Raw genomic sequence first — 24,784 nt, forward strand, 5'->3', positions numbered from 1 at the left:
GAAGTGGATAAGTCCTGCTCTGATTTGCCTTTCCAAAATACAGCACCTCACATTTATCTAAATTCAATGCTAATCTTTTTGTTTTGCCTCCTTTAAATTCCAAATTTTCCAAAATATGAATTCAGATAATTGAATAATTATAGATGTTTTTCAAAGAAAATGTGAAAAGTACAAACAAGTCTTCTCCAAGTGCAGACAGCTGCTGAACTCCCAACTAGCTTACATTTGGATATAGGAAAAGCATGCTATAGCTTAGACTATTGCAGGCAGTTTTCAGATAAAAATGCCATTTATTTAGGCTATAGCATTCTGGGTATAGGTTTACTAAAAGATATAGTTTTAGTTCATAGCTTTAACAGTTTCCAACTACTTCATTTAAAATTTAAGACCAATGTTTTTGTTGGCTTGCTTCCCTTTCCATTCACAACATAACCCCAGGTCTTTCTACCCCCTCCATTCTCTCATGCCAGTTTTTTCAGTTCACCTATCTGGTCACCCAGCAATATGCATCTTTGTAGATGCAAGGATTATTGGCTAACCTATCAGGAAATACCAGTGCCAACCCTAGGCAACTTCCCCACCAATATCCACATAGCAAAAGAGGTTACGGATCACAAGTTGAGTGAGATGTCAAGTGGAATCTCATTTGGGAGTTACAAAATTATAAACCAACAGAATCACAAAATGACAGCCTCCTGCACTTTAACCATTGGCCCATTGTGTCAGTGCTAATCCTTACATCACTTAATACATTCAATGCCAATCCTTACCCCCCCCCCCCCCCCAACACCTTCCATATCCTTACAAATTTCTGAATTAGATAAAAAAAGATGGCATAGGTTTAGGGTGAGGGAGGAAAGATATAAAAAGGGACCATATGGGCACTTTTTCACACAGAAGGTGGTGAGTTAGTGGAATGAGCTGCCAGAAGGGGAGGCTGGTACAATTGCAACATTTAAAAGGCATCTAGATGGGTATATGATTAGGAAGGATTTAGAGGGATATGGCCCAAGTGCTGGCAAATGGGAGTAGGTTAGGTTGAGATATCTGGTTGGCATGGACTAGTTGGACCAAAGGGTCTGTTTCTGTGCTGTACATCCCTACGACTGCAGTTGAATCTATTTTAACCACAGTCAGGCAGCTTGCTCTAGATTCTCACTGCATATTGTGTAAAGTTTTTCATGTACCATTTGATTTTTTGAATTTCTTTTTTAAAAACACTGATGTGGGTGTCACTGGCTGGGCCAGCATTTACCCCATCCCCTAGTGACCTTCAGAAGGTGGTGGTGAACTACCTTTTGAACTGCAGCCATCTCCATTACTAAGGGAGTAACAGAATTTTGATCTAGCAGCACTTAGGGAACAGCAACAATCCCAAATCAGGTTGGCAAGTAGCCTGGACAGGTGGTATCCCCATATATCTGATGTCCTTTTACTTCTAGGGAGTTAGTAGTCAAGGTATAAAAAGCACTGTTTCAGGAGCCTGAGATAATCTCTGCACTGCATCTTGTAGATGGTGTACATTGCTGCTGCATATTAAAAAGGAGAAGGAGTGAACATTGAAGGTGATAGCTGAAGTGCCAACCAAGCAGCATGCTTTGCCCTGGATAGTGTAGAGTTCCTCAGGTATGTTGAAGGTTTACCCATCCACCCAAGTGTTCCATTTCTTCCTCCACCAACTCTCCAGAACTCCCAACATTTGGAAGCCACATTAAATTAGAGCAGGCCAGAGACCAACGGTGAATTAACAGAGTTAGACTACAGAGGAGCACTTGGTATATTGACCCCAGACCAGAACAAAGGTTACAACAGCCTGAAATTTTTAAAAAAAAGAGAAGAGAAAGGTTCAGGCAAGCACACACTCACCCACATCCCCACACCTTGTATTCTTACATATGGTATAAACCAGTGGTAATTACAGGTAACAGAAACTGGCTGAACACACTATAAAGTGTATTAAATACTAATGCAGTCAAGACAATACTATGGATTTCTCAACAACTCCATGGATACTGAATCATCCAATCTCATTCAAAAACTTGACAATAGATCCTAATTCTTCTCTTCCAAGGACATAGTTTCAGATACCCCTCTAAGCTACTAATCACAGAATGCCTACAGTGTGGAAACAGGCCCTTTGGCCCTCTGAAGAGGAACCCACTCACACTCATTCCCCTCACTTATTGTGCTATATTTACCCCTAACTAATGCACCTAGCCTATACTTCGCTGAACACTATGGGTAATTTAGCATGGGCAATTCACCTGACCTGCGCATCTTTGGATTCAGGAAGGAAACTGGAGCATCCCAGAGGAAACCCACACAGACAGTGAGAACGTGCAAACGCCACATGGACAGAAACCGCCCACTCAAGGTTGGAATTGAACCTGGGTCCCTGGAGCTGAGAGGCAGCAGTGCTAACCACTGAGCCATCGTGCCACCTCATTATGTCACCAATGATTCAACCAATACTCATGTTGAGTTGTTCAGCTTCCCTTCTAGGTTTGCACTTGTTTGGATTATCACAACTGTATTCCAGCATCCACCCACTGATAGTTCCAGCATTTCACAAACAAACAGCTAGCTTTCTCAAGATGCTAGTGAGCCCAAGTTATTGCTGAACTCTAATTTTTAAAAGTTCTGATGGGCTTTTCAATCCCCATACTCAGCTGCACTGAAATATTAATTGATTGCAGGCTGCTTCCAAGCTTTTCCTTAGCTCTAACACCAACACTTATTTGCACCAACCAGCTCTTAAGGACTGGAGGGAAGTCTTAACTGTATAGGGCTCTCTTTCTCTTTAGACTTTACCCTGAAGCTCAACCACATGGACTCAAAGGGCTCTTCTGTACAGTATGGTTCAATGATTTTACAGCTAATGACTTCTCAACAGCACAGAACAAGAGCAATTTTCTGCATGGGCCCTGCTTTTGACTCTTACTGTCTGTCATGTACACCCACCTGTTGTCATTGTTAAGTAACCAATTTAACAATGTGTACAAATCCTGCCCATATTGCTAGGAAAAGTCAAAAATACTGGAATGACAGTTTCCTAAAATGTTACAATTTTCACAACTTGATAGCTGACAGCACAAAATGGGTACAAATCAAATTAGAATTCATCACAAAGGGATGTGCAAGGTAGCAAGTCTGATAGGCTCTGTGAATGAATACTTGAGGTTAGGATCTAGACCATTGAAGGCCAATAGGTGAGTGATTGAAAGTTAGAAGCACTAATTGATAACCTGGAAGGTTGAGAATTAGAGGTGGTTACACAGAGGTCAGAATGTTCCTTCCATGAATTCGGAATTTAAATTTAATTTTTAAAAAAAGACAGTCGTCATTGCCAAGCCAGGAGCCACTACAGATCAGCACGGGGCAACATGGGAATACAGCTAGGTGCAAAACAGGGCATTGAAAGCAGAGCTATTGGATGAACTACATTTACAGAGTGTGCAGGATTGGAGGCTGGTCAGCAGTGACCTGTAGAATACCCTGCCTCAAAACAAAACACACTCCAAACATATAGTTCAACATATTTCAAGTGATCCACAGATGTTTTGCACATATATTATCAAAACTCCAACAGTGTACTTGGTTTCCATAGGAGACAGTGGGCCACCAGACATTCGGGGTGGGGGAAATGAGTTTAAGAATTTGGCTTTGCACCAGCTCATTTACAACAACTGGAAGCCAAGTTATGCAAGACTGCTTCCTCTGGGTGGTCTCAGCTCCACAAAAGTAAAACCACACCACAAACCCTTCCATTTATACAGTATTTAAAAAGTGGTTCCTGCTTAAGCAGCTTTTTATTAACACTGCCATTGTTAGGAGGGCACTGTTCAAACCACACATCAGATTTTCAGATGTAAAAAAGACAGACAAAAGGAGCATTGACCTTTTATGACATTAAGTGGAAAGTTTAAAATTCCTTCACCCACTATTACACAAAACCATATCAGCCAACGTAGGCAAGTGTTCTCAACACCCTGCAGTGGTTAAAGAAAATTGTCGAAATGTTTACCATTCTGAGATAACATGCGTTAAAAAATACAACCTTCCACATAGTGAGAAGGGGAGATTTTACATTTTATTTCAATTTCCATCTATAATCACAGTAAAGTGCATCACAGATTTCAAACAGCAAGCAACTAATACTTTCCTGCAAAATTGCCACTCTTTCACTCTTGGCAACTAAACTGATCCTGCCACTACCCTGTGGGAGGAAGATTTATCTCTGGCTTCGCTCTTACAAATGAGCTGTCTTAACATTAGGCTTCAAATTTCCCAAACGAAAAGTAAATATCCAGAAAACGAGAAGTTGCACCAACTAACTTTTCTAGAAACATTCTGAAGATGGTCAAATTCGGTCTGCTTTAATCATATTTTGGTTTCAGTTGGTAGCATTCTTTCCCAAGTTAGAAGGTTTTGGGTTTGAATTCCACCCGAGGTAGCAAACAAAGATCAAGGTGGACATTTCTCGTGCAGTACAGAGAGTGCGACATCTACAGAGAGGATTGAATGGAAATGTTAAACTAATGCCCCACCTGCCAGCTCACATGAATGTTAAAAAAGATTGCATGACACATTTATAGGAAAACAATGGAGTGAGCCCCAATGTCCCAAATTTTATGCTTCAATTTACATCACACAGCTATTATGTCAATAAACAGATTTTTGTATGTAAATCACCTGCCATTTTTCTAAGCTACAACTTTTGAAACAGACAAAATACAAATTAGCTTAAGTACTCAGATAAGCAGTGTTGTGAAAAGCAATAAGTGAACACAAGTCATTCTTTGCTGCAGGAGTGGAATTCAAAATCCTGTCTCAGTTTTCTTACATTAGTGTCTGGTGGACAAGAGTCTTCACACAAGATAAAGTTAACAGTAACTTGGTCAAGTATTAATTGAGGAAAGTTAGTTGATGTTGAATTGTTAAAAGCAAATCAACTAATTTAGTTGAGTTTACTGGCAAGATCAACCCAGAGAAGGTTGATGAGTGTAATGCAGTTAATGTGTTGTATACAGGCTATTGGAAACTGACTACATACTACGTTCATTAAGCCACTTAAAAAGGCCACTATCTTAGCTCCCAGAATATAGTCGTGACTCAGAAATTCACTGTTGAGTTTTCCGTCAACCCCCTGGAGGGGTTCTTTTAAGGCACACTGTTTGCAGAACTCAGCTTCAGGAAGGGGGTGCAGACCAAAGGACACCTCCACTGCTACCCCCTTCCCTTTCTCCAGGAATCCAGCAATCCCCGAGTGAAGTTACCGAGCACTACCAGCAGCAATCATTGCTCCCAGCATTACTGCCAGTTATCTACAGCTGCCAGCTTTGGCATGACTGGTGGTTTTTTGGGTGGGTTTTCATCCAAACTGGATACTTCATTCTCTTGGAGGTCAAGCGCTGCCCACCACCAGTACTATGCATCCTTTGAAAGAACATGGGTTACTACCTGGTTCTCCCAACAATAGACTGACCCATGTCATCCATACCAAACTCTGCCCATCAGTCAAGTTGAGGCCCATGTATACAAAGTTGGCTGTGATGAGCATGGTAGTGGTGAGCAGTTACTTTTTGAAGTGCAGTAAGGTTCATGCCAAGACCACCACTTTTCCCAATCTTAGTGTGACAAAGCAGCATTACAAAATGTGCAGGTGATACAACCCACTTGGAAGTATTGATGAGGATGACAGGGACAAACTGAAGTGTCAATCTGTCATTTGTCAACCCATTCTAAGTCAAAAGTTTGCAGAGCAAGGGAAGGCAGTATAAACTAAAAAGTGCGGTGTGGGATCACTGGATCACAGACCCCTGGAGCTAGTGCACACCGCTCATTAAATGTGGTTAAAAATCCATCATTGAATCCCTACAGTGCGGAAAGAATCCATTTAGCTTATCAAGTCTGCACCATCTCTCCAAAGAACACCAGCACCTCACCCCATTCCCATTACCCCTTGTTATGATGATTAAATCAACTTGGCCTACATGTCCTTAGACACTACAGATAACTTAGCATGGCTAATCCACTTACCCTACACATCTCTAGACTGTGGGAGAAAACTGGAGTATTAGCAGAAAACCACGCAAACACAGAACGTTTAAATTCCACACAATCATCCAAGGCTAAAAACAAATCCAGGTCCCTGGCACTGTGAGGCAATGCTAACCACTGCGTCACTGACAGCCAACTTTGATCTCACCCTTGCTTAAAATTAGCTGCACAGTCAATCACAATGTGGGGTTTCAAAATGGCCAGAAACATGGTGTCTCAAATCAATCACCAGTGGACTCAGCGGTTAAATGGCAAAAAAAGACACAGATAAAGCTTTGTTACTGATAAATAATAGTCATCTAGCTGGACATCAAGATTGAAATGCAATGACAGGATCTCTACTGTAGGCACTATTTGGTTAGGTCAGTAAGATGCCATCAAGAAATAACCTCTACAAAATCAAAAAAGTTTGCATAATTAATGTTTTTACACACTTGGCATAACTAAACATGAAAAAAAGCAACAATTGCTGAGAAATGAATAAAGCAACATACTACAGGTCCTGGAACTGGAAATACAAAAACAACCGAAAGTTGACTGAAACACCAACTCTGGCACAGTATATGGTTTTTCTGGAAAATTTAGTCAAATCACCCATGACCTTCTATAAACTAGGAAATAAACCTTTGTGTAATCCATCATAATTTAACCTTTGGAGTTTTAATAAAACACTGGCTCATCTTTACCACATTGAATGGAAAGTATGCCTCTGTGGTGCCCAATCATCCAAATGTCAAAAACAAACAGCCTCATCTGCATGGAAGCCTATTTGGCATTACAACTACAGGACTTGTACAAAATCTTACAATTTTATGCTTCTATCAGTGTATCAAACTTGGGCAAATGCGACATTCCATATTGGTTTAATCCTAAGAAATACAGCAATTAGCTGCAGATCCTCAATGTTGGACAACACAGCAAAATTTGAATGCCTTTAAAACGACGCCAAGATAGAGAGAAACAAATGTGCAATGTTGCATCCTAAGAATCCATTTGAGAAGGAACCTTTCAATCCAAAGAACACAAGTGCCACAGCCTCAGGAGTTTAGGCTGGTCCTGTATTTAAACTCAGTTGTTGAATACTGCCCCAATTATCTGGGGTCAGGAAGATCACAGTCTTGATTAGTTTGTCACTGCCAGTTTCTGACATTGCTCAAAAAAATGAATTTGATCAAAATCCAAAATGTTAGTGACAGCATTAAATTTCTCTTGTTCAAATGAAAAACTGAATTTGCATGGCTGGATTCAAAAAAGTTTTCCTTTTGCTGTTAGGTTGACAATGCAAGGATATAATAATCAACATTAATACTTCCTGCTTTCTTATTGGTTCTAGAACATATTTTATGTGTGGAGAGAGGAGTTAGCAGGATTTTAAATTTAGTAGCACTTTCAGGTGGTCGCAGAAGCTCTAATCTATCTTTATTCAGATACAGTAATTCTCAGGTGGTTAATCAGTTTTTCAGTAGTTCTAACAAACTGCTTAGGGCCATTGTCAAAAATCAAACAGCCACATTAAAATTTAAAACAATCTAAGTTATACAATGAAGCAAGCATTCCAAAAAAGACTGCATTAATCATTTTGACTCTGCAAATTTGTCTCCGTAGTGCTTGTAAGCAATGATTTCAACAACCATCTGAAGTTGAAGTGAAGAGTGCTCAGGTTTTACCTGAAAATCTCATTGAATAAAAATTTGACAAATGTTAAGAACAAAGCTCAAAACAAGCCCAAAAAAAAGAACAATCATAAAAGCCAAAGCTGATCTGACATTCCATCAGAGTGCATTTCTATACTTTGACAGTTCACACAAGCAAAACAATGTGAACCTTTTCTGTCAGAATCCAATTTCATCCTGCAAGAGACTCAACTAAACCTTGCTCCAATAGAAAGCTTTCACTACAGTATTGGTTTGCAAATTTAAAACCTTTTTTTTAAAAAAGCAGATAATGCAACTGAACAAAGTGCGCCTAACAATGGAAGTGAATAAAAGCTCTACATAATAACCAAAAACAGCATTGCAACAAAAGGCTCTGTAGCACACTAACTATTGCAAACTTCAGAAGTTAATAACATTTCAAAGAGCATTTTTATTTCAAGCACAAGTACCATGCTTACTACAAGAATCATCAATATGGAGCAGTCATAACCCTAAACATTAACCATATAATCAAGCAAACCACTGATTTAATTATAACCAGGATATGTACTGTTAAATGTCATAAGAAATTCAAGGAAACCAAACTTACCACTTTAAGCTTATTTACCTGCTTAACATTCTTCCACCTTTGCATTAGTAAAATAAAATTTCCAACAACATATTCATGTTCAAAGGAACTGGAAATACTTAGAGAAAAGAATGTACCTTAGTTTACCAATCTCAACCATTATATGGGGCTTTAAATATAATGACCAACTGCAATATACTACATAAAATTATAATTGGACAAAAATTGAGACCAGTTTGCAGATAACCAAAAGCCTGATCGTGAAAAGCGCATCTGGCTCCCCTCTTCACAATGCATGAATGTTATGGCACAGTCATTCATTGTGAAGAGGGGAGTCAGATGCACAACAGACCAGTAATGAAGAAACAAAAATGTACATAGGTTTGTGAGGCTAGAGAGTACAGAAATCAAGAGGCACAAGGAACAGATGTAATTGAACACAATTCAGAATGCAGGTTAAGTATCCTTTATCTGAAAGCCTCAGAACTAAATGGTTTTTCAGCTGAAGGGTATTTTTGGTTTTCAGAAAGACAACAATAAATCAATTGGCACTTCATTTTAATCTCGTCCTAATTCAGCAAATAGTGTTAAGAATCAAGGTGACATGTCTGAGTGTGTTTCTGGGACCTGTCAAGTTCTACGCTTGTGTTGGGAAATCTGCTTAAATGAGTCAGTTAAATTATTCAGATTATTTAATTTTGATTGTTAATATTGATTGTTACCTCATGTGATGCATACACCCAATTATCAATCAGATTGGATGCATGGATGTGTATAACTATTTACAGAGAAGAATCAGGCACAAAATCACCAAAAGACTTACATTTACAAGATACACTTAAGTCTACTGCAGGTCAGTCAGACCCTTTTGGAAAAAGATTTGCTTAACTCAAATGGATGTCAAAGCAAAGCTTCTTTCTCCTGAACTCACTAAGTCCACAGGTTGTTCAGATCAACTTTTGAAAAGCCCTTAGGTTTTATAGGACATGTAGACAAAAAGGATACCAAACCTATGTATACTTCTATCAAAAAGTCTAGACGTGAACATTGAAGGCATGATCAGCAGGTTCACAGACATCATGAAAACTGGCGTGCTAAAATCAGGAGGAGGAATGCCTTAGACTCCAGGTCAATATGGATGGGCTGGTCCCTGGCAAATGGAATTTAATCCTGAAAAGTTTGAGGTGATGCATTCTGAGGGGAATAAGGAAGCAAAAGAATACACTGTGGTAGCAGGGCCCTCAAAAGTACAGAGGATCAGAGGGACCTTGGCATGCATGTCCATAGTTTCTTGAAGGCAGAACAGATAAATAAGATAGTTAAGAACACATATGGATACTTGACATTATTCAAGGCATTGCTGTTGTATTCAAGGAAGTCTTAATTGAGCCAAATATAATGCTAGTTAGGCCATAGCTGGAACAATGCAGTTTTGGTGCCATATAATAGGAAGAATGTGATTGCACAAGGGAGTGCAAAGATGATTCACCAAGATGTGCCTGGATTGGAGCAATTGAGCTATGGAGACAAGGTAGGCTGAGGTTAATTGAGGTGTACAGCCTCGAGAGGTATAGGCTGGGCAAAACGTTTCAGGGAGCACAATTTTAAAGTAAGAAGCAAGGGACTCAATTTAGGAAAGGCTCCCCACCCACCCATTCAGAGGGGGGTTGCCAACAGGAACAAAATACCATAGCAAACTAAGCTAAAATACAAAAAAATGGGGATTAGTGCAAGTAGATGCTTGATCGTTTGCAGAGAGAAAAAAATGGGCCAATGGCCTTTTCTGTGCGGTAAAAACTTGAATCTACATCTCCATGACAAAAACACACTAGTTGTGGGAGGCTTTCTACAGTGAAGAGTCAAAAAGAAAACCAGTACATTTCCTTAACAAGTAAGGACGGAAAATCAAAAAGGGAAGTTATTCATGCAGTTTCTTCACATTCTTGTGCATTGGAAGTTTGTAAAGCTGGAGCAAATTCTTAAAGTAGCTTTTTCAAAACAATGCAATGAAAGCAAAAGGGTTCAGCACACAGAAAATACATTAACTTGCGACTGAACAAACTTACAAGCTCATTAGAGAGGCACTCCCTGCTAACCCAGGAATCAAACAATTTAAACTTCCTAAAGAGTAGGATGGATCCAGATGAAAGTTTTATGCATATGAAAGTCAATATTCTTTATTTAGTCAGCGACAGTAGAGCACTACCAGTCAGCTCTATCAATGTAGGTTGATAAGTGCGGACAGACTAGAATTTTCATATCCATACAAAACAGTTTACGTTGCATGGTACAGTACAACTTTGGAAAAATAGTTGCGTTGCATTTCATGCCCTGCGGAAACTAAATCGTCAGCCGGATAAATTGAAAAAGCCCAGCAGATCCGTCATCCTGTAAAAGCTGAATTAATGTCAGATTTAAGTCCAGATTCAACCTTATGGAACCACAGAAACCTGCAAACATATACTGTATAACTAAATGTGTCATGCTTTGCGGCAGACCACAGTGCAGCCGAACTACACTGACATTAAGCCACGTTTGCCTATTCAAAGAATGAAGTCTGCTTTAATGTTTTGAATTATTGCATCTCTATCTCTGTGAATTTAAATGAGATTACAGTCGTTAGTGTCGTTTGATCACAAAAAAAAATCACTTTTGATGCTTCTACGCTCCTAGCTGATGCAGTCACACCCGCTACCCACAGGCCACAGATCTGACCTCGGCGAGGGAGTGTCAATGGATCGAAGAAGTCAAGATAACCCATCCCCAGGGCGGCGGTTTCACCAGCTGCCACACCCTTCAGTGAGGTGAATTATAGGTTCTCCGTTTTCACTGAGAATTTCACGGAGTGACTCAATCCTCGGAAGCTTGGAGATAATAAAGTTAAAGACGAGTGCCACCGCATTTAATAAAATACCTTGCACCAAGCTGACAACCTCCACCACCCGCCATAAAAAGAATTAACCAGCCGCCTCCTAAACATATGCTATTTTTTGCAAGGGTGCAAAGGCACTGGTCAATCCCCGGGCCCCCGCGCGCTGACCTGTCAATCACCGGCCCCCGGGTCCCCGCGCTGACCTGTCAATCACCGGCCCCCGGGTCCCCGCGCTGACCTGTCAATCACCGCTGAGCTCGCGGCCTTTCCGCCCACTCCTACAATGCTGACCTCGCACTTTACCTTGTTGTAGTGCGGGTCCCTGAGTATATCACAGCCCCTTTTCCTGGTGTCAACGGAGGTTTTTGGGTTTTTCTCGTTTCCCTGCAATCTGTATTTGGGTAACTCTCGCCTCGCCGCGTATGTTGCCATTTTAAGATCCTGAGGGCGAGAATGAAATGAAACTTGCTCAAGAAAGTTGAACCGGGGTCAATTTCCACCGCGAGGCGCAACGCGAGAACTGCCTTCGATACCAGGCCCGAGATTTATAAGCTTATCCGGAGCTGCACTATCTCTTTGCAAAGTGAGATAACGGCTGTTCCAATCCGAAACACTGGATTAATCTTGTTTAGTCTAGATTAATCAATCAGTTGCAAGCCAATTCATCCTACGGGCATTGATAAACCAGGTTTTGACAATTGGAAACTCGACCTAGGTCATGATTTTCCATGAGTAAGATGCTGGAAATACTCAATGAAGTCAGGCAATATACAGTGAACATTTCAGACCCTTTCCCCACATCTTGACACTCAAAAGAAAATTCTGCCACGGTTTTGTCAGATAGAGAGTGGGGAATTGTTGTGGCGGTGGCGAAGAAAATGGGGTGTGGGTGTGGGGGAGATGAGTTGGGAGTCGGTGTGAGGGAATGGTGATGGACACTGTCGATTGAGCAAATGTAAAGTGAACAGCTGAAACGTTCTTTCTTTCACTCCAAACAGATGGTATAGACCTGTTCCCAACATTTTCTGTTTCTATTTTGCTTCAAATTTGTATTATTTTTCATTTACTTCGTACTTTATCTTCATTTAATAGTATTCTTCTCTTGATGGGTACCTTATCAACCAACTTAAACATTCATGTCCTTCACCATCAATGTACAGTGGCAGCAGTTTGCACCATCTACAAGATGCACTGCAATAAATCACCAAGCCTACTTTGACAGCACTTTCCAAATCTACAACCTCAGCCATTATGAAGGACAAGCACAGCAGATGCATAAATACACTAACACCATCTGCAATATCCCCTCCAAGTATACCATCCTGACTTCAGTGTCACTGGGTCAAACTCCTGGAATTCCAATGTGGGTTTCGTCAAGGCCCAAGGGCTACCGTGGTTCAAGAAGGCAGCTCAACAAAGGCTATGTGGAAAACGTGGGAATAGAGTACTGAGTTAGATGACCAGTCACTATCATACTGAATGGCAGAACAGGCTCAAAGAATTGAATAGCTTACTCCTGTTTCTATTTTAATGGTTTACCACCATGTTGTCAAGGGCAATTAGGAATAGGCAATAAAAGCTGATCTGACCAACATTGCCTATAACCCAATGAATGAATAAAATTGGGGAGAATAAGCAGATATAACACACAGGGCATGTTTTATGTACAGGTTTAGACATCAGTAAATGGCTTAATGGATGGAGTTAGCCCACGATAAGCAGAACCATACAAAACAATCCTGCCCAAATTGACTACACTGCATGCACTAAGTTAACCTTGGTAGGGTGTGGGAGAAGAGGTAGGAAACCTGGTTTAGTGCCAGGAGTAAAAATTGATTCCTCCTCTTGATTGCTATGTAGTGACCCCTGCTGGATGTGTGAGTGTATTGAGCTGGATGCTCAATAAGTAAGAGGATCAAACTCAACTGCCATGCTACCTCAACCCCAATTTGGCTAAATGCTCACTGTTAAGATTTAGCATGTATAATGGGAGCCTGGAGGAACAATGTTGTATTGGATATTCATGGGACTACATTCCAAAATGAAGTCAATAGGATCCTGGTCCCTTTTAATCCAAGATGGAGGACGGGAAAATTTCTGGCTGTAACAGGCTGCTCATGTTTTGGGGTATTTTAGGTATTGGAGGTGATTTGCTTGAATTCCAGGAGCAGCAATTTCTGTTTTGTATGCTGTTGAATTGTTTTGGAACTTTGGAGAAAAGAAGTCAAAACATTAGCACTCTAAAAAAGGGAGAAGAGCACACAAAGGCAGCACATGATCAGGTCAGTGCAGGAGAGGGAGAGGGACGGAGACAGGGACAGGAACAGGAAGAGGGAAAGAGAGAAAGAAATTCACATTGCTAACTGACACAACAGTGATCCTGCACAGTTACTGCCTTTGCTGTTTGAATTCATGCATCGCTGGACAGCAGAGTGTATCTAGAAAAACTTAACAAACAGCGAAATTCAGAACTGATCTTGGAGGAACATTATTGGGAGAGGTCACAGCACGGAAACAAATAAATGAATTGGTTTAAGAATAGCCTTGCTGTAAATCTACAATAGTGAGTACAGTGAGTTCTGTATTGATTATATGTATTATTGAGATATGTCTCTGAAGTCATAAGTATTAAGTAGCCTGGAGCAGTGTTTTGTAGAGGAATAAGACAGTGCTATTGTCTGGGTGTGTAGACTGGAAGAAGCAAAAATGGCCCTCAGTAGAGTGATATTCTCTTCTTGTCAGATGTGGGAGTTTAGGGAGAGTTTACGGATTACTGAGGATTATATCTGCAACAAATGCCGCTGATTGCGAATCCTATCAGATCGAATGGGTCAGCTGGAAAGATAGTTAGAAGCAATGAGGAATTTACAAGAGCAAGAGAGTGTAATGGATGGCAGTTATAGGAGGGGGTTTAAGTCTCAGATATAGTGACATTGGGGTTAACTCCAGGAAAGGTAAGAGAGGTAGGCAGGTAATGCAGGAGTCTTCTGTGGCTATCCCCATTTCAAATAAGTGTGCTGTTTTGCAAAATGTTGGGGGTGATGGATTCTCAGGGGAATGTAGCATGAACAGCCAAGTTTCTGGTATTGAGATTAGCTCTAATGTAATGAGACGTACTTCGGTTTCCAAGAGATCGATTGTGTTAGGGGACTCTCTAGTCCAAGGTACAGACAGATGTTTCTGTGCCAGCAGCGAAAAATCAGAATGGTGTGTTTTTTCCCTGGTGCCAGGATCAAGGATGTCTCAGTGAGGGTGCAGAATGTTCTCAAGGGGGAGAGGGGCCAGCACGAGGTCATTGTACACATTGGAACCAACAACATAGGAAGGGGAAAGATTGAGATTCTGAAGGGAGATTACAGAGAAGTAGGAAGGAATTTTAAAAGGAGGTCCTGGAGAGTAGTAATATGTGGATTACTCCCGGTGCTATGAGCTAGTGAGGGCAGGAATAGGAGGATAGAGCAGATGAATGCATGGCTGAGGAGCTGGTGTATGGGAGAAGGATTCACATTTTTAGATCATTGGAAGCTGTTTTGGGGTAGAAGCGACCTGTACAAGAAGGACGGATTGCACCTAAATTGGAAGGGGACTATTATTCTGGCAGGGAGATTTGCTAGAGCTGCTTGGGACGATTTAAGCTAGTAAGGTGGGAGAGTGGGACTCAGGTAGATAGTGAGGAAAGATTTCAATTTGAGACTGGTACAGTTGAGAACAAAGGTGAGTCAAACAGTCAAGGCAGACAGGGACAAAGCAGAGAACAAGGCAGGACTGATAAATTAAACTGCATTTATTTCAATGCAAGAGGCCTAACAGGGAAGGCAGATGAACTCAGGGCATGGTTAGGAATATGGGACTGGGATATCATAGCGATTACAGAAACGTGGCTCAGGGATGGACAGCACTGGCAGCTGAATGTTCCAGGTACAAATGCTACATAAAGGACAGAAAGAGAGGCAAGAGAGGAGGGGGAGTGGCATTTTCGATAAGGGATAGCATTACAGCTGTACTTAAGGAGGATATATCTGGAAATACATTCAGGCAAATTATTTGGGTGGAACTGAGAAATAAGAAAGGGATGATCATTTTATTGGGTTTGTATTATAGACCCCTAATAGTCAGAAGGAAATTGAGAAACAAATTTGTCAGGAGATGTCAGCTATCTGTAAGAATAATAGGATGGTTATGGTCGGGGATTTTAACTTTCCAAACATAGACTGAGACTGCCATAGTGTTAAGGGTTTAGATGTGGAGGAATTTTTTAATTGTGTACAAGAAAATTTTCTGATTCAATATGTGGATGTACCTACTAGAGAAGGTGCAAAAATTGACCTACCCTTGGGAAATAAGGCAGTGCAGGTGACTGAGGTGTCAGTGGGGGAGCACTTTGGGGCCAGTGACCATAATTCTATGAGTTTTAAAATAGTGATGGAAAAGGATAGACCAGATCTAAAAGTCGAAGTTCGAAATTGGAGGAAGGCCAATTTTGACGGTATTAGGCAAGAACTTTCAAAAGCTAATTGGGCACAGATGTTTGCAAGTAAAGGGATAGCTGGAAAATGGGAAGCCTTCAGAAGTGAGATAACAAGAATCCAAAGAAAGTATATTCCTGTTAGGGTGAAAGGAAAAGCTGGTAGTTATAGGGAATGCTGGATGATTAAAGAAATTGAGGGTTTGGTTAAGGAAAAAATGGAAAAAATCTGCAGATAGAGCCCGATGGATGGGTTAACTCCAGGAATGGTAGGAGAGGTGGGCAGGTATTGCAGGAGTCTTCTGTGGCTATCCCCATTTCAAACAAGTATGTTGTTTTGGAAAATGTAGAGGGCAATAGATTCTCAGGGGAATGTAGCATGGACAATCAAGTTTCTGGGAGACAGGCTCTAATGGAATGAGGGATACGTAGGGTTCCAAGCGATCAATTGTGTTAGGGAACTTTCTAGTCAGAGGCACAGACTGACGTTTATGCAGCCAGCAGTGAAAAATCAGAATGGCGTGTTGCCTCCCTGGTGCCAGGATCAAGGGTGTCTCAGAGAGGGTGCAGAATGTTCACAAAGGAGAGAGGGACCAGCAGGAGGTCATGGTATACATTGGAACCAATGACATAGGAAGGGAAAAGAGTGAGATTCCGAAGGGGAAATATAATGAACTAGACAGGAATTTAAAAAGGATGTCCTTGAGGGTTGTAATATCTGGATTACTCCCAGTGCTATGAGCTAGTGAGGGTAGGAATAGGAGGATAGTGCAGATGAATGTGTGGCTGAGGAGCTGGTGTATGGGAGAAGGATTCATATTTTTGGATCATTGGAATCTCTTCCGGGGTAGAAGTGACCGGTACAAGAAGGATGGATTGCACCCTAAATTGGAAGGGGACTATTATACTGGCAGGGAGATTTGCTAGAAATGCTTGGGAGTATTTAAACTATTGTGTGTGTGGGGGGGACCCAGAGAGACAGTGAGGAAAGAGATCAATCTGAGGCCAGTACAGTTGAGAAGTGAATCAAACAGTCAAGGCAGGCAGAGACAAAGCAGAGAGCAAGGTAGGACTGATTCATTAAACTGCATTTATTTCAATGCAAGAGGCCTATCAGGGAAGGTGGTTGAACCCAGGGCATGGTTAGGAACATGGGACTACGATATCATAGCAGTTACAGACACATGGCTCAGGGGTAGACAGGACTGGCAGCTTAATGTTCCAGGATACAAATGCTACAGGAAGGACAGAAAGGGAGGCAAGAGAGAAGGAGGAGTGGTGTTTTTGATAAAGGATAGTGTTACAGATGTACTTATGGAGGATATTCCCAGAAATATATCCAGGGAAATTATTTGGGTGGAACTGAGAAATAAGAATAGGATTGTATTATAGACCCTGTAATCGGCAGTAGAAAATTGGGAAACAAATTTGTAAGGAGATTTCAGTTATCTGTAAGAATAATAGGGTAGTTATGATAGGGATTTTAACTTTTCAAACACAGATTGGGACTGCCATAGTGTTAAGAGCTTAGATGGAGAAAAATTTGTTAAGTGTGTACAAGAAAACTTTCTGATTCAATATGTGGATAACCTTCTAGAGAAGGTACAAAACCTGACCTACTCTTGGGAAATAAGGCAGGGCAGGTGACTGAGGTGTCAGTGGGAGTGCATTTTGGGGCCAGTGACCATAATTCTATCAGTTTTAAAATAATGATGGAAAAGGATCATATCTAAAAATTGGAGGAAGGCTAAGTTTGACGGTATTAGGCAAGAACTTTCAAAAGCTGATTGGACACAGATGTTCACCGGTAAAGGGACAGCTGGAAAATGGGAAGCCTTCAGAAATGAGATAACGAGGGTCCAGAGAAAGTATATTCCTGTCAGGGTGAAAAGGAAGGCTAGGGAATTTTGGATGACTCGTGAAATCGAGGTTTTGGTCAAGAAAAAGAAGGAAGCATATGTCATGAATAGGCAGGATAAATTAGGTGAATCCTTAGAAGAGTATAAAGACAGTAAGAGTATACTTAAGAGGGAAATCAGGAGGGCAAAAAGGGGACATGAGATAGCTTTGGCAAATAGGGTTAAGGTGAATTCAAAGGGTTTTTACAAATACATCGAAGACAAAAGGGTAACTACGGAGAGAATAGGGCCCCTCAAATCTCAGCAAGGTGGCCGCAGGTGATGGGGGAGATACTAAACAAGTATTTTGCATTCACGTTTACTGTGGAGAAGGACATAGAAGATATACAATGTAGGGAAATAGATGGTGACATCTTGAAAAATTTCCATATTACAGACGAGGAAGTGCTGGATGTCTTAAAGTGTATAAAGGTCGATAAATCCCCAGGACCTGATCAGGTTTACCCTAGAACTCGGTGGAAATTTGGGAAGTGATTGCTGGGCCCCTTGCTGAGATATTTGTATCATCGATAGTCACAGGTGAGGTGCCAGAAGACTGGAGGTTGGCAAACGTAATACCACTATTTAAGAGGGTGGTAAGGACAAGTTAGGGAACTATAGACCGGTGAGCCTGACCTCAGTGGTGGGCAAGTTGTTGGAGGGAATCCTGAGGGACAGGATGTACATGTATTTGGAAAGGCAAGGACTGATTAGGGATAGTCAACATGGCTTTGTGCGTGGGAAATCATGCCTCACAAACTTGATCGAGCTTTTTGAAGATGTAACAAAAAGGATTGATGAGGGCAGAGCACTGGATGCAGTAGATCTCCACCTTTGTCTTCTTTCAGCTAGCCAATTTCTGATCCAAACTGCTAAATCACCCTCAACCCCACACCTTCATATTTTCTGCAGTAGCCTACTGTGGGGAACCTTATCAAATCCATATACAGAGGAATCTCGATTATCTGAATACCAATTATCCGAAAATTGGATTATCCGAAAGAGATCTTGATGTACCGATAGAAACATTACATCAAAGACGTGTTTCCAATAGTGATCGCGTCTTTTGTTTACAGTGACTAAACAGGCAGCATTTCCAAATGACTGACTTCCCGCCGTCTCACTCACCCCACACTTTCCCTGGAGTTCTACACAGGGGTGTACCCTAACCACACACCCCCAGATAATCTCTCCAACATTGTCCTGTACAGGGCAAACGTGGAACCTGTCAAAAAGTTGCAGTAAAAAAGGTGTGTGTGTGTGTGTGCGCGCGCTATTTGGAGACTTACCCCACAAAGGCAGCTACAGCAGCAGTCTAGTTGTTGGTGTACAGTCCAGCTGCCCCAGAGAAGGGGTGGGGGCAGATGGGGGTGTAGTTTTGGACAGGGTTGGGGGACGAGTGCGGGGGACGGTATTGGACGGGGTTGAGGGCGTGGTGGCAGGGGGCTGTTGTTGGACAGGGAGCAGTGGTGGACAGGGTTGCGAGGAAGGGTGGCGGGGGTAGTGTTGGGCGGGGTTGAGGGCGGGGTGGCGGGGGCAGTGTTGGGTGGGGTTGAGGGCGGGGTGACGGGGACTGTGTTGGGTGGGGTTGAGGGCGGTGTGGCGGGGGACAGTGTTGGGCGGGGTTGAGGGCGGTGTTGCAGGGGGGCAGTATTGGGCGGTGGGGTGGTGTTGGAAGCCTCTCTCGGACTCCACACACAACTTCCCACTACTGTCCTTGACAGGCCCTAAACTTACTCTAATCATTCTTTATTCCGAAAACTAATGTGGCCTCGTCTCTTGTTGGCCTGTCTAAATACTGTGTCAGGAAGTCATCCTGCACACATTGAGTACCTTTGATGGGTCAGTTTTTATCCAATCTATAGCATTTCCAGTCAATATTTGGATTGTTACTTTTTTTCTTTTTACCCTGTTACTTTTGCTTCTATCCAGAATCATGTTTGCAATTCTTTCCTCTACATCCCTGGAACAATTTGGAGGCCTATAGAAAACTCCCAACATGGTGATCTCTCCTTTCCTGTTTCTAACCTCAGCCCAAACTATCTCAGTAGATGAGACCTCATCAAATGTCCTTTCTACCACTGCAACACTGTCCTTGACGAACAATGCCATACATCCCCCCTTTTACCATCTTCTCTATTCTTACTGAAACATCTAAACCCTAGAACCTGCAACAACCATTCCTGTCCCTGCTCTATTGATGTCTCTGAAATGGCCACATCTTTGAAGTCCCAGGCACCACTCATGTTGCAAGTTCACCCACTTTATTCCGGATGCTCCTGGTGTTGAAATACTTCAAACCACCTTCCTGCCTGCCGATACACTCTTGCAACCTTGAAACCTTATTCATGACCTCACTACTCTCAACCTCCTGTACACTGGAGCTACAATCCTGGTTCCCATCCCCTTGCTGAATTTGTTTAAATCCTTCTGAAGAGCATTAGCAAACCTCCCCCCCAGGATATTGGTACCCTTTTGGTTCAGGTGTAGACCATCCTATTTATAGAGGTCCCACGTACCCCAGAACAGTGTGCAGAGTACACTGTTAGAGCTGCAGAGAAGATGTGGAGAGATACATCAGAAGTAATGTTTGAGTGGTCCATTCAAAAGTCTGATAACGGTGGGGAAGAAACTGTTCTTGAAGCTACTCATGCATGTGTTCAAATCTTTATATCTTCTGCATGATGGAAGAGGGTGGAAGAGAATATAAATGAGGTGGGAGGCAAATTGATTATGTTGGTTGCTTTCCTGAGGCAGAGTGAAATATAGATGAAGGAAATGCATGGAAAGCTGGTTTGTTTGATGGATTGGGCTGTGTTTATGACTCTGTTAATTTCTTGCAGTCTTGGGAAGAGCAGTTTCCATGCCACGCCGTGATGCTTCCAGAAAGAATGCTTTCTATGATGCATCTATAAAAATTGGTAAGAGTCCTTGTGGACATGCCAAATTTTCTTAGCCTCCTGAGGAAGTAGAAACGTAGTTGTGCTTTCTTGATGTGGGTGGGCCAGGACAGATCACCACTCCCAGGAACTTGATTCTCTTGATCATCTCCAACTCAGCACTATTGAGGTGTGCCCTCCACTCTGGTTCCTGAAGTCAATGACCGGTTCCTTTGTTTTGCTGACATTGATGGAGAGATGGGTGTTTTTGCACCATGCTGCTAAATATCCATCTCTTTCTTGTATTCTGATATTGTTCGAGATCCAACCCACAAAGGTGGTGTCATCAGCCAACTTGTAAGTGGAGTTGGGGTGGAATGTGGCCACACAGTCATGAATATATAAAGGGGTATAGCAGAGGGCTGAGTACGCAGCCTTGCGGGACACAGGTGTTGAAAATTATGGTGGAGCACATATTGCTGCTTATTCTTACTGATTGCAATCTATGGGTGAGCAGGTCGAAGGCCCATTTATGGACAGGGGAGCCAACATCTGAGTCTTGAATTTTAGGGATGAATTTGTTTGGAATTATGATGTTGAAGGTGAAGGTAGTCAATAAGTAGGAGCCTAACGTAGGTCCTTGTTATCCAAATGTTCCAAGAATATGTGTAGGGCAAGGGAGATGATGATGGCTGTGGACCTGTTGCACCAGTAGGCGAATTGCAAGGATCAAGGCAATCTGGTAGGGTGGAGTTGATGTGAGCTATCACTAACCTCTCAAAGCACTTCATAATTATGGCAGTTAGAGCCACTAAGCAGTAGTTATTGAGGTACACTGCACATTTTCTCCTTGGTACTGGGATGACTAAGTTCTTCTTGAAGTGGGTAGGGACTTCAGATCGTAGTAAGGAGAGTAGCAAATAAAAAAAAAAGTTTGTAGGGTTGGTACACAGCTTTGGGCCTCTTAAGGGTCAGAATATGGAAAATTCTATAACGTGACTCTCACATCTGACTATATTAATGTTCTTGTGACAAATAAGCAGAGACTCCAATCCTTCCAAACCCTCATAAAAATCCCTCATGCATCCATGTTCTTATCAAATTCTTGGTCCTTTTGACATATTCTAGCAAAAGGTCTAAACTTCACCCTTTTAAAGTTCAGATCTGAAAAACATAAATTGAACAAATATTTTTAGTAAATTTATCATGTGAAATCTTGTGCCATATCAAGAATAACATTAGGACCCCTAATTACCAATAGGTGATTGGAGCACCCCAGCATAAATTGACTGGCCCTGCTATATGACTGGGCAGATTTGTTAAAATACCTGTTTATACCAACTACCAACCTGAACAACCAGTTTCTGCCACCTCCTATCAAGCAGGCACTCAAAATATACCCTTCTGGTGTAGCAACTGACTCTAAATGTACTCCTCCGTGCTATGTCAGTAGAACATGAAAAGATTTTTCAGAGGCCTCTTCCCAACCCTCACCACCCATCAATTCCATAGTACTTATGACACAGTATGGGCTCATGAATCTTTGTATTGGTGATGACCCAGTTGCCCTACATTCAGATAATAATCCAGAATGAAAGTGGAGAGGTACGATTATAATGCCTCGGATATGATGAGTTCCTACAGAATAAATTTTGCCTCTGCTGTATGGTGATGGCTTCATACCCTCAAACCCCTCTTTGTGTATGCCCTTGAATTTCTGACTGAGAAGGCAAGGATGTCCCTCTCAACTGGTGTAAGCAGCATTAACGTGGCAGTATTACCTCCTTTCTCGGTGGCTCTCTGTTATTGGAAACAAACAAAATGTGTAATGATATTACACAGTTCCTGGTCATCCCAAATGTTACCTACATACACAACCTACCCTGCAAACAGAACCTTAATTGAAAGCTCGGGAGGTTCATTGCACCTATGTTAGGCTTCATTCATCAGAAGCTGCCAACTATCGATGAAACACAAGGTGCAATTCAATCTACCCTGGTGCATTTAATTTAATCAGGCAGCTGGAGACTGCGCTCCTTTCATTCCTCTTCCCTAACCAACCCTGGATGGGAAGAATCCTGGATACTCCTGTCCCACCACCAGTCAATGCCTTTGAGTAGGCAATTAATCCCAGCGCAATAGCATCTACCTGCTGCTACCAGTATTAACCCAGCAATAGGCAGAAAGCTCCTCTTGTGCCGAATGCAACAAATGGGGATTTGGTGTTTACTGGTGAAATCCGGGAATACAATTGTCAGGTACTCAGAATCCAGCATTGAGAAATGGGGGTGGGCTCACTGAATGTCAGCCCCTTCCTACTGCCAACTCTGCAACCTTCATCCTGTCCTCACTCATCTATGGTCTACTGTACCTCACTGACCTTGGAGCTTGGTGTGCACATTATTGGCGACTGTCACCACTTCTGCTGGCACTGGCAGCTGGTAGCTCCCAGATGGTTTGATCATAGGGAACACTCACTGCTAGCTGCTTCAATATCTGATTCATGTTTAATAGAGTGAACTTTCCCCAGGATTGGTGATGTAGGCCGCTCATTGGCACTGCTTTTAGTAGCCTAACCCTTATCTCGGTTTTGCACCGAACTTCTGTTTGAGGGCTCTTAATCTCAATCTTCCCAAAGAAAGTGAGTGTGCTAAGCCTAGTTGACTTTGAACAGCTGCCGAGATTTACAAATGTACAGATTTATGAGTATGCAGGAACACCAGCCAATCTAGTTTAAATCCACTCCACCCACACAAGCAAATATTTGCCCTTGGATATCAGTCCTGGTCCTGCAGGTGTAACCTGTCCAGTTTGTACTGGTCCCACCAATGCCAGACCTGGTCCCAAACTCCCAGAATCTGAAACCCTTCCCATTGCATCATTTTTCCAGCCACATATTCATCTCATATGTCCTGATTATATCTACTCTAACTAGCATGTGGCACTTGCAATAATCCTGAGATCACTATCTCTCTGTACCTGCTGACCATGATTTGGAGATGCTTGTGGTGGACTGGGTGGACAAAGTTAAAAATCACGCAACACTAGGTTATAGTCCAACTGGTTTAATTGGAAGCATACTAGTTTTCAGAGCATCGCTCCTTCATCAGATAATTGAAGGAGCAGTGCTCTAAAAGCTAGTGTGCTTCTAATTAAACCTGCTGACCATGATTCTCTCAGCTTCATGGATGCTCCAAGTTTGGTTTGTTTACTATCTTTTCAGAATACAAAAGTGATTGAACCTTTATTTGGAAGAAGGGAATGATCTGCCTTCAGATAATGTAGACAGCCAAACTAACAGAACTGAATTTGTTTTCATTGGAGGAAGGAGAATTGAGGGGAGACTAATACAGATCTTTAAAATAATGAGCTACTTATCTTGGATGTATAGCAAAGTAATAGAGGGCCCAAATACAAAATTAATAAGGCCTCAAGAGAGACTTCTTTTTCCCACAGTTAATGTTGTGTCAGTGATCGCTTTAAACTAAAGCTGAATAAATATGTTAGGAATGGTTGGGGTAAGTCTCCAAATGTCGCACATCACACACTCAGATAATCAAAGTTCCTCTGTATATGGATTTCAGTAAAGTGTTTGATAATGTTCCCCACAGTAGGCTATTGCAGAAAATATGAAGGTATGGCGTTGAGGGTGATTTAGCAGTTTGGATCAGAAATTGGTTAGCTGAAAGAAGACAAAGGTGGGAAATTTTCATCCTGGAGTTCACTTACTAGTGGTGTACTGTAAGAATCTGTTTTGGGGCCACTGATGTTTGTCATTTTTATAAATGACCTGGATGAGGGCGTAGAAGGATGGATTAATAAATTTGCGGATGACACTAAAGTCGGTGGAGTTGTAGATGGTGCAGAAGGATATTGCAAGTTACAGAGGAACATAGATAAGCAGCAGACCTGGACTGAGAGGTGGCAAATGGAGTTTAATGCGGAAAAGTGTGAGGTGATCCACTTTGGGAGGAGTAACAGGAATACGGAATATTGGACTAATGGTAAAATTCTTGGTGGCATAGATGAGCAGAGAGATCTCGGTGTCCATGTGCATAGATCCCTGAAAGTTACCACCCATTTTGATAGGGTTGTTAAGAAGGCGTATGGTGTGTATGGAGGGATTGCAGCTGTACGAAACTCTGGTGCGGCTGCACTTGGAGTATTGCGTACAGTTCTAGTCGCCACATTATAGGAAGGATGTGGAAGCATTGGAAAGGATGCAGAGGGGATTAACCCTCTGATGTTGTCTGGTATAGAGAGAAGGTCTTATGAGGAAAGGCTGAGGGACTTGAGGCTGTTTTTATTAAAAAGGAGAAGGTTAAGAGGTGACTTAATAGAGACATACAAGATTATCAGAGGACTAAGTAGGGTGTACAGTGAGAGC

At 41.9% G+C, this 24,784-nt stretch overlaps 1 protein-coding gene across 1 annotated transcript in view; it reads right to left on the reverse strand.

Moving 5' to 3' along the window:
• me1 (malic enzyme 1, NADP(+)-dependent, cytosolic) overlaps window positions 1-11,742 on the reverse strand; it is a 420,143-nt gene extending 408,401 nt beyond the window's left edge. The window contains exon 1 of the mRNA XM_072554540.1: window positions 11,459-11,742. Coding sequence (XP_072410641.1) covers window positions 11,459-11,587 — 129 coding nt within the window. The 5' untranslated portion in view covers window positions 11,588-11,742. The remainder of the gene's footprint in view (window positions 1-11,458) is intronic.
• Window positions 11,743-24,784: the final 13,042 nt, after the last annotated feature.

The sequence above is a fragment of the Chiloscyllium punctatum genome, chromosome 3, assembly GCF_047496795.1.
Source record: "Chiloscyllium punctatum isolate Juve2018m chromosome 3, sChiPun1.3, whole genome shotgun sequence".
NCBI lineage: Eukaryota > Metazoa > Chordata > Chondrichthyes > Orectolobiformes > Hemiscylliidae > Chiloscyllium > Chiloscyllium punctatum.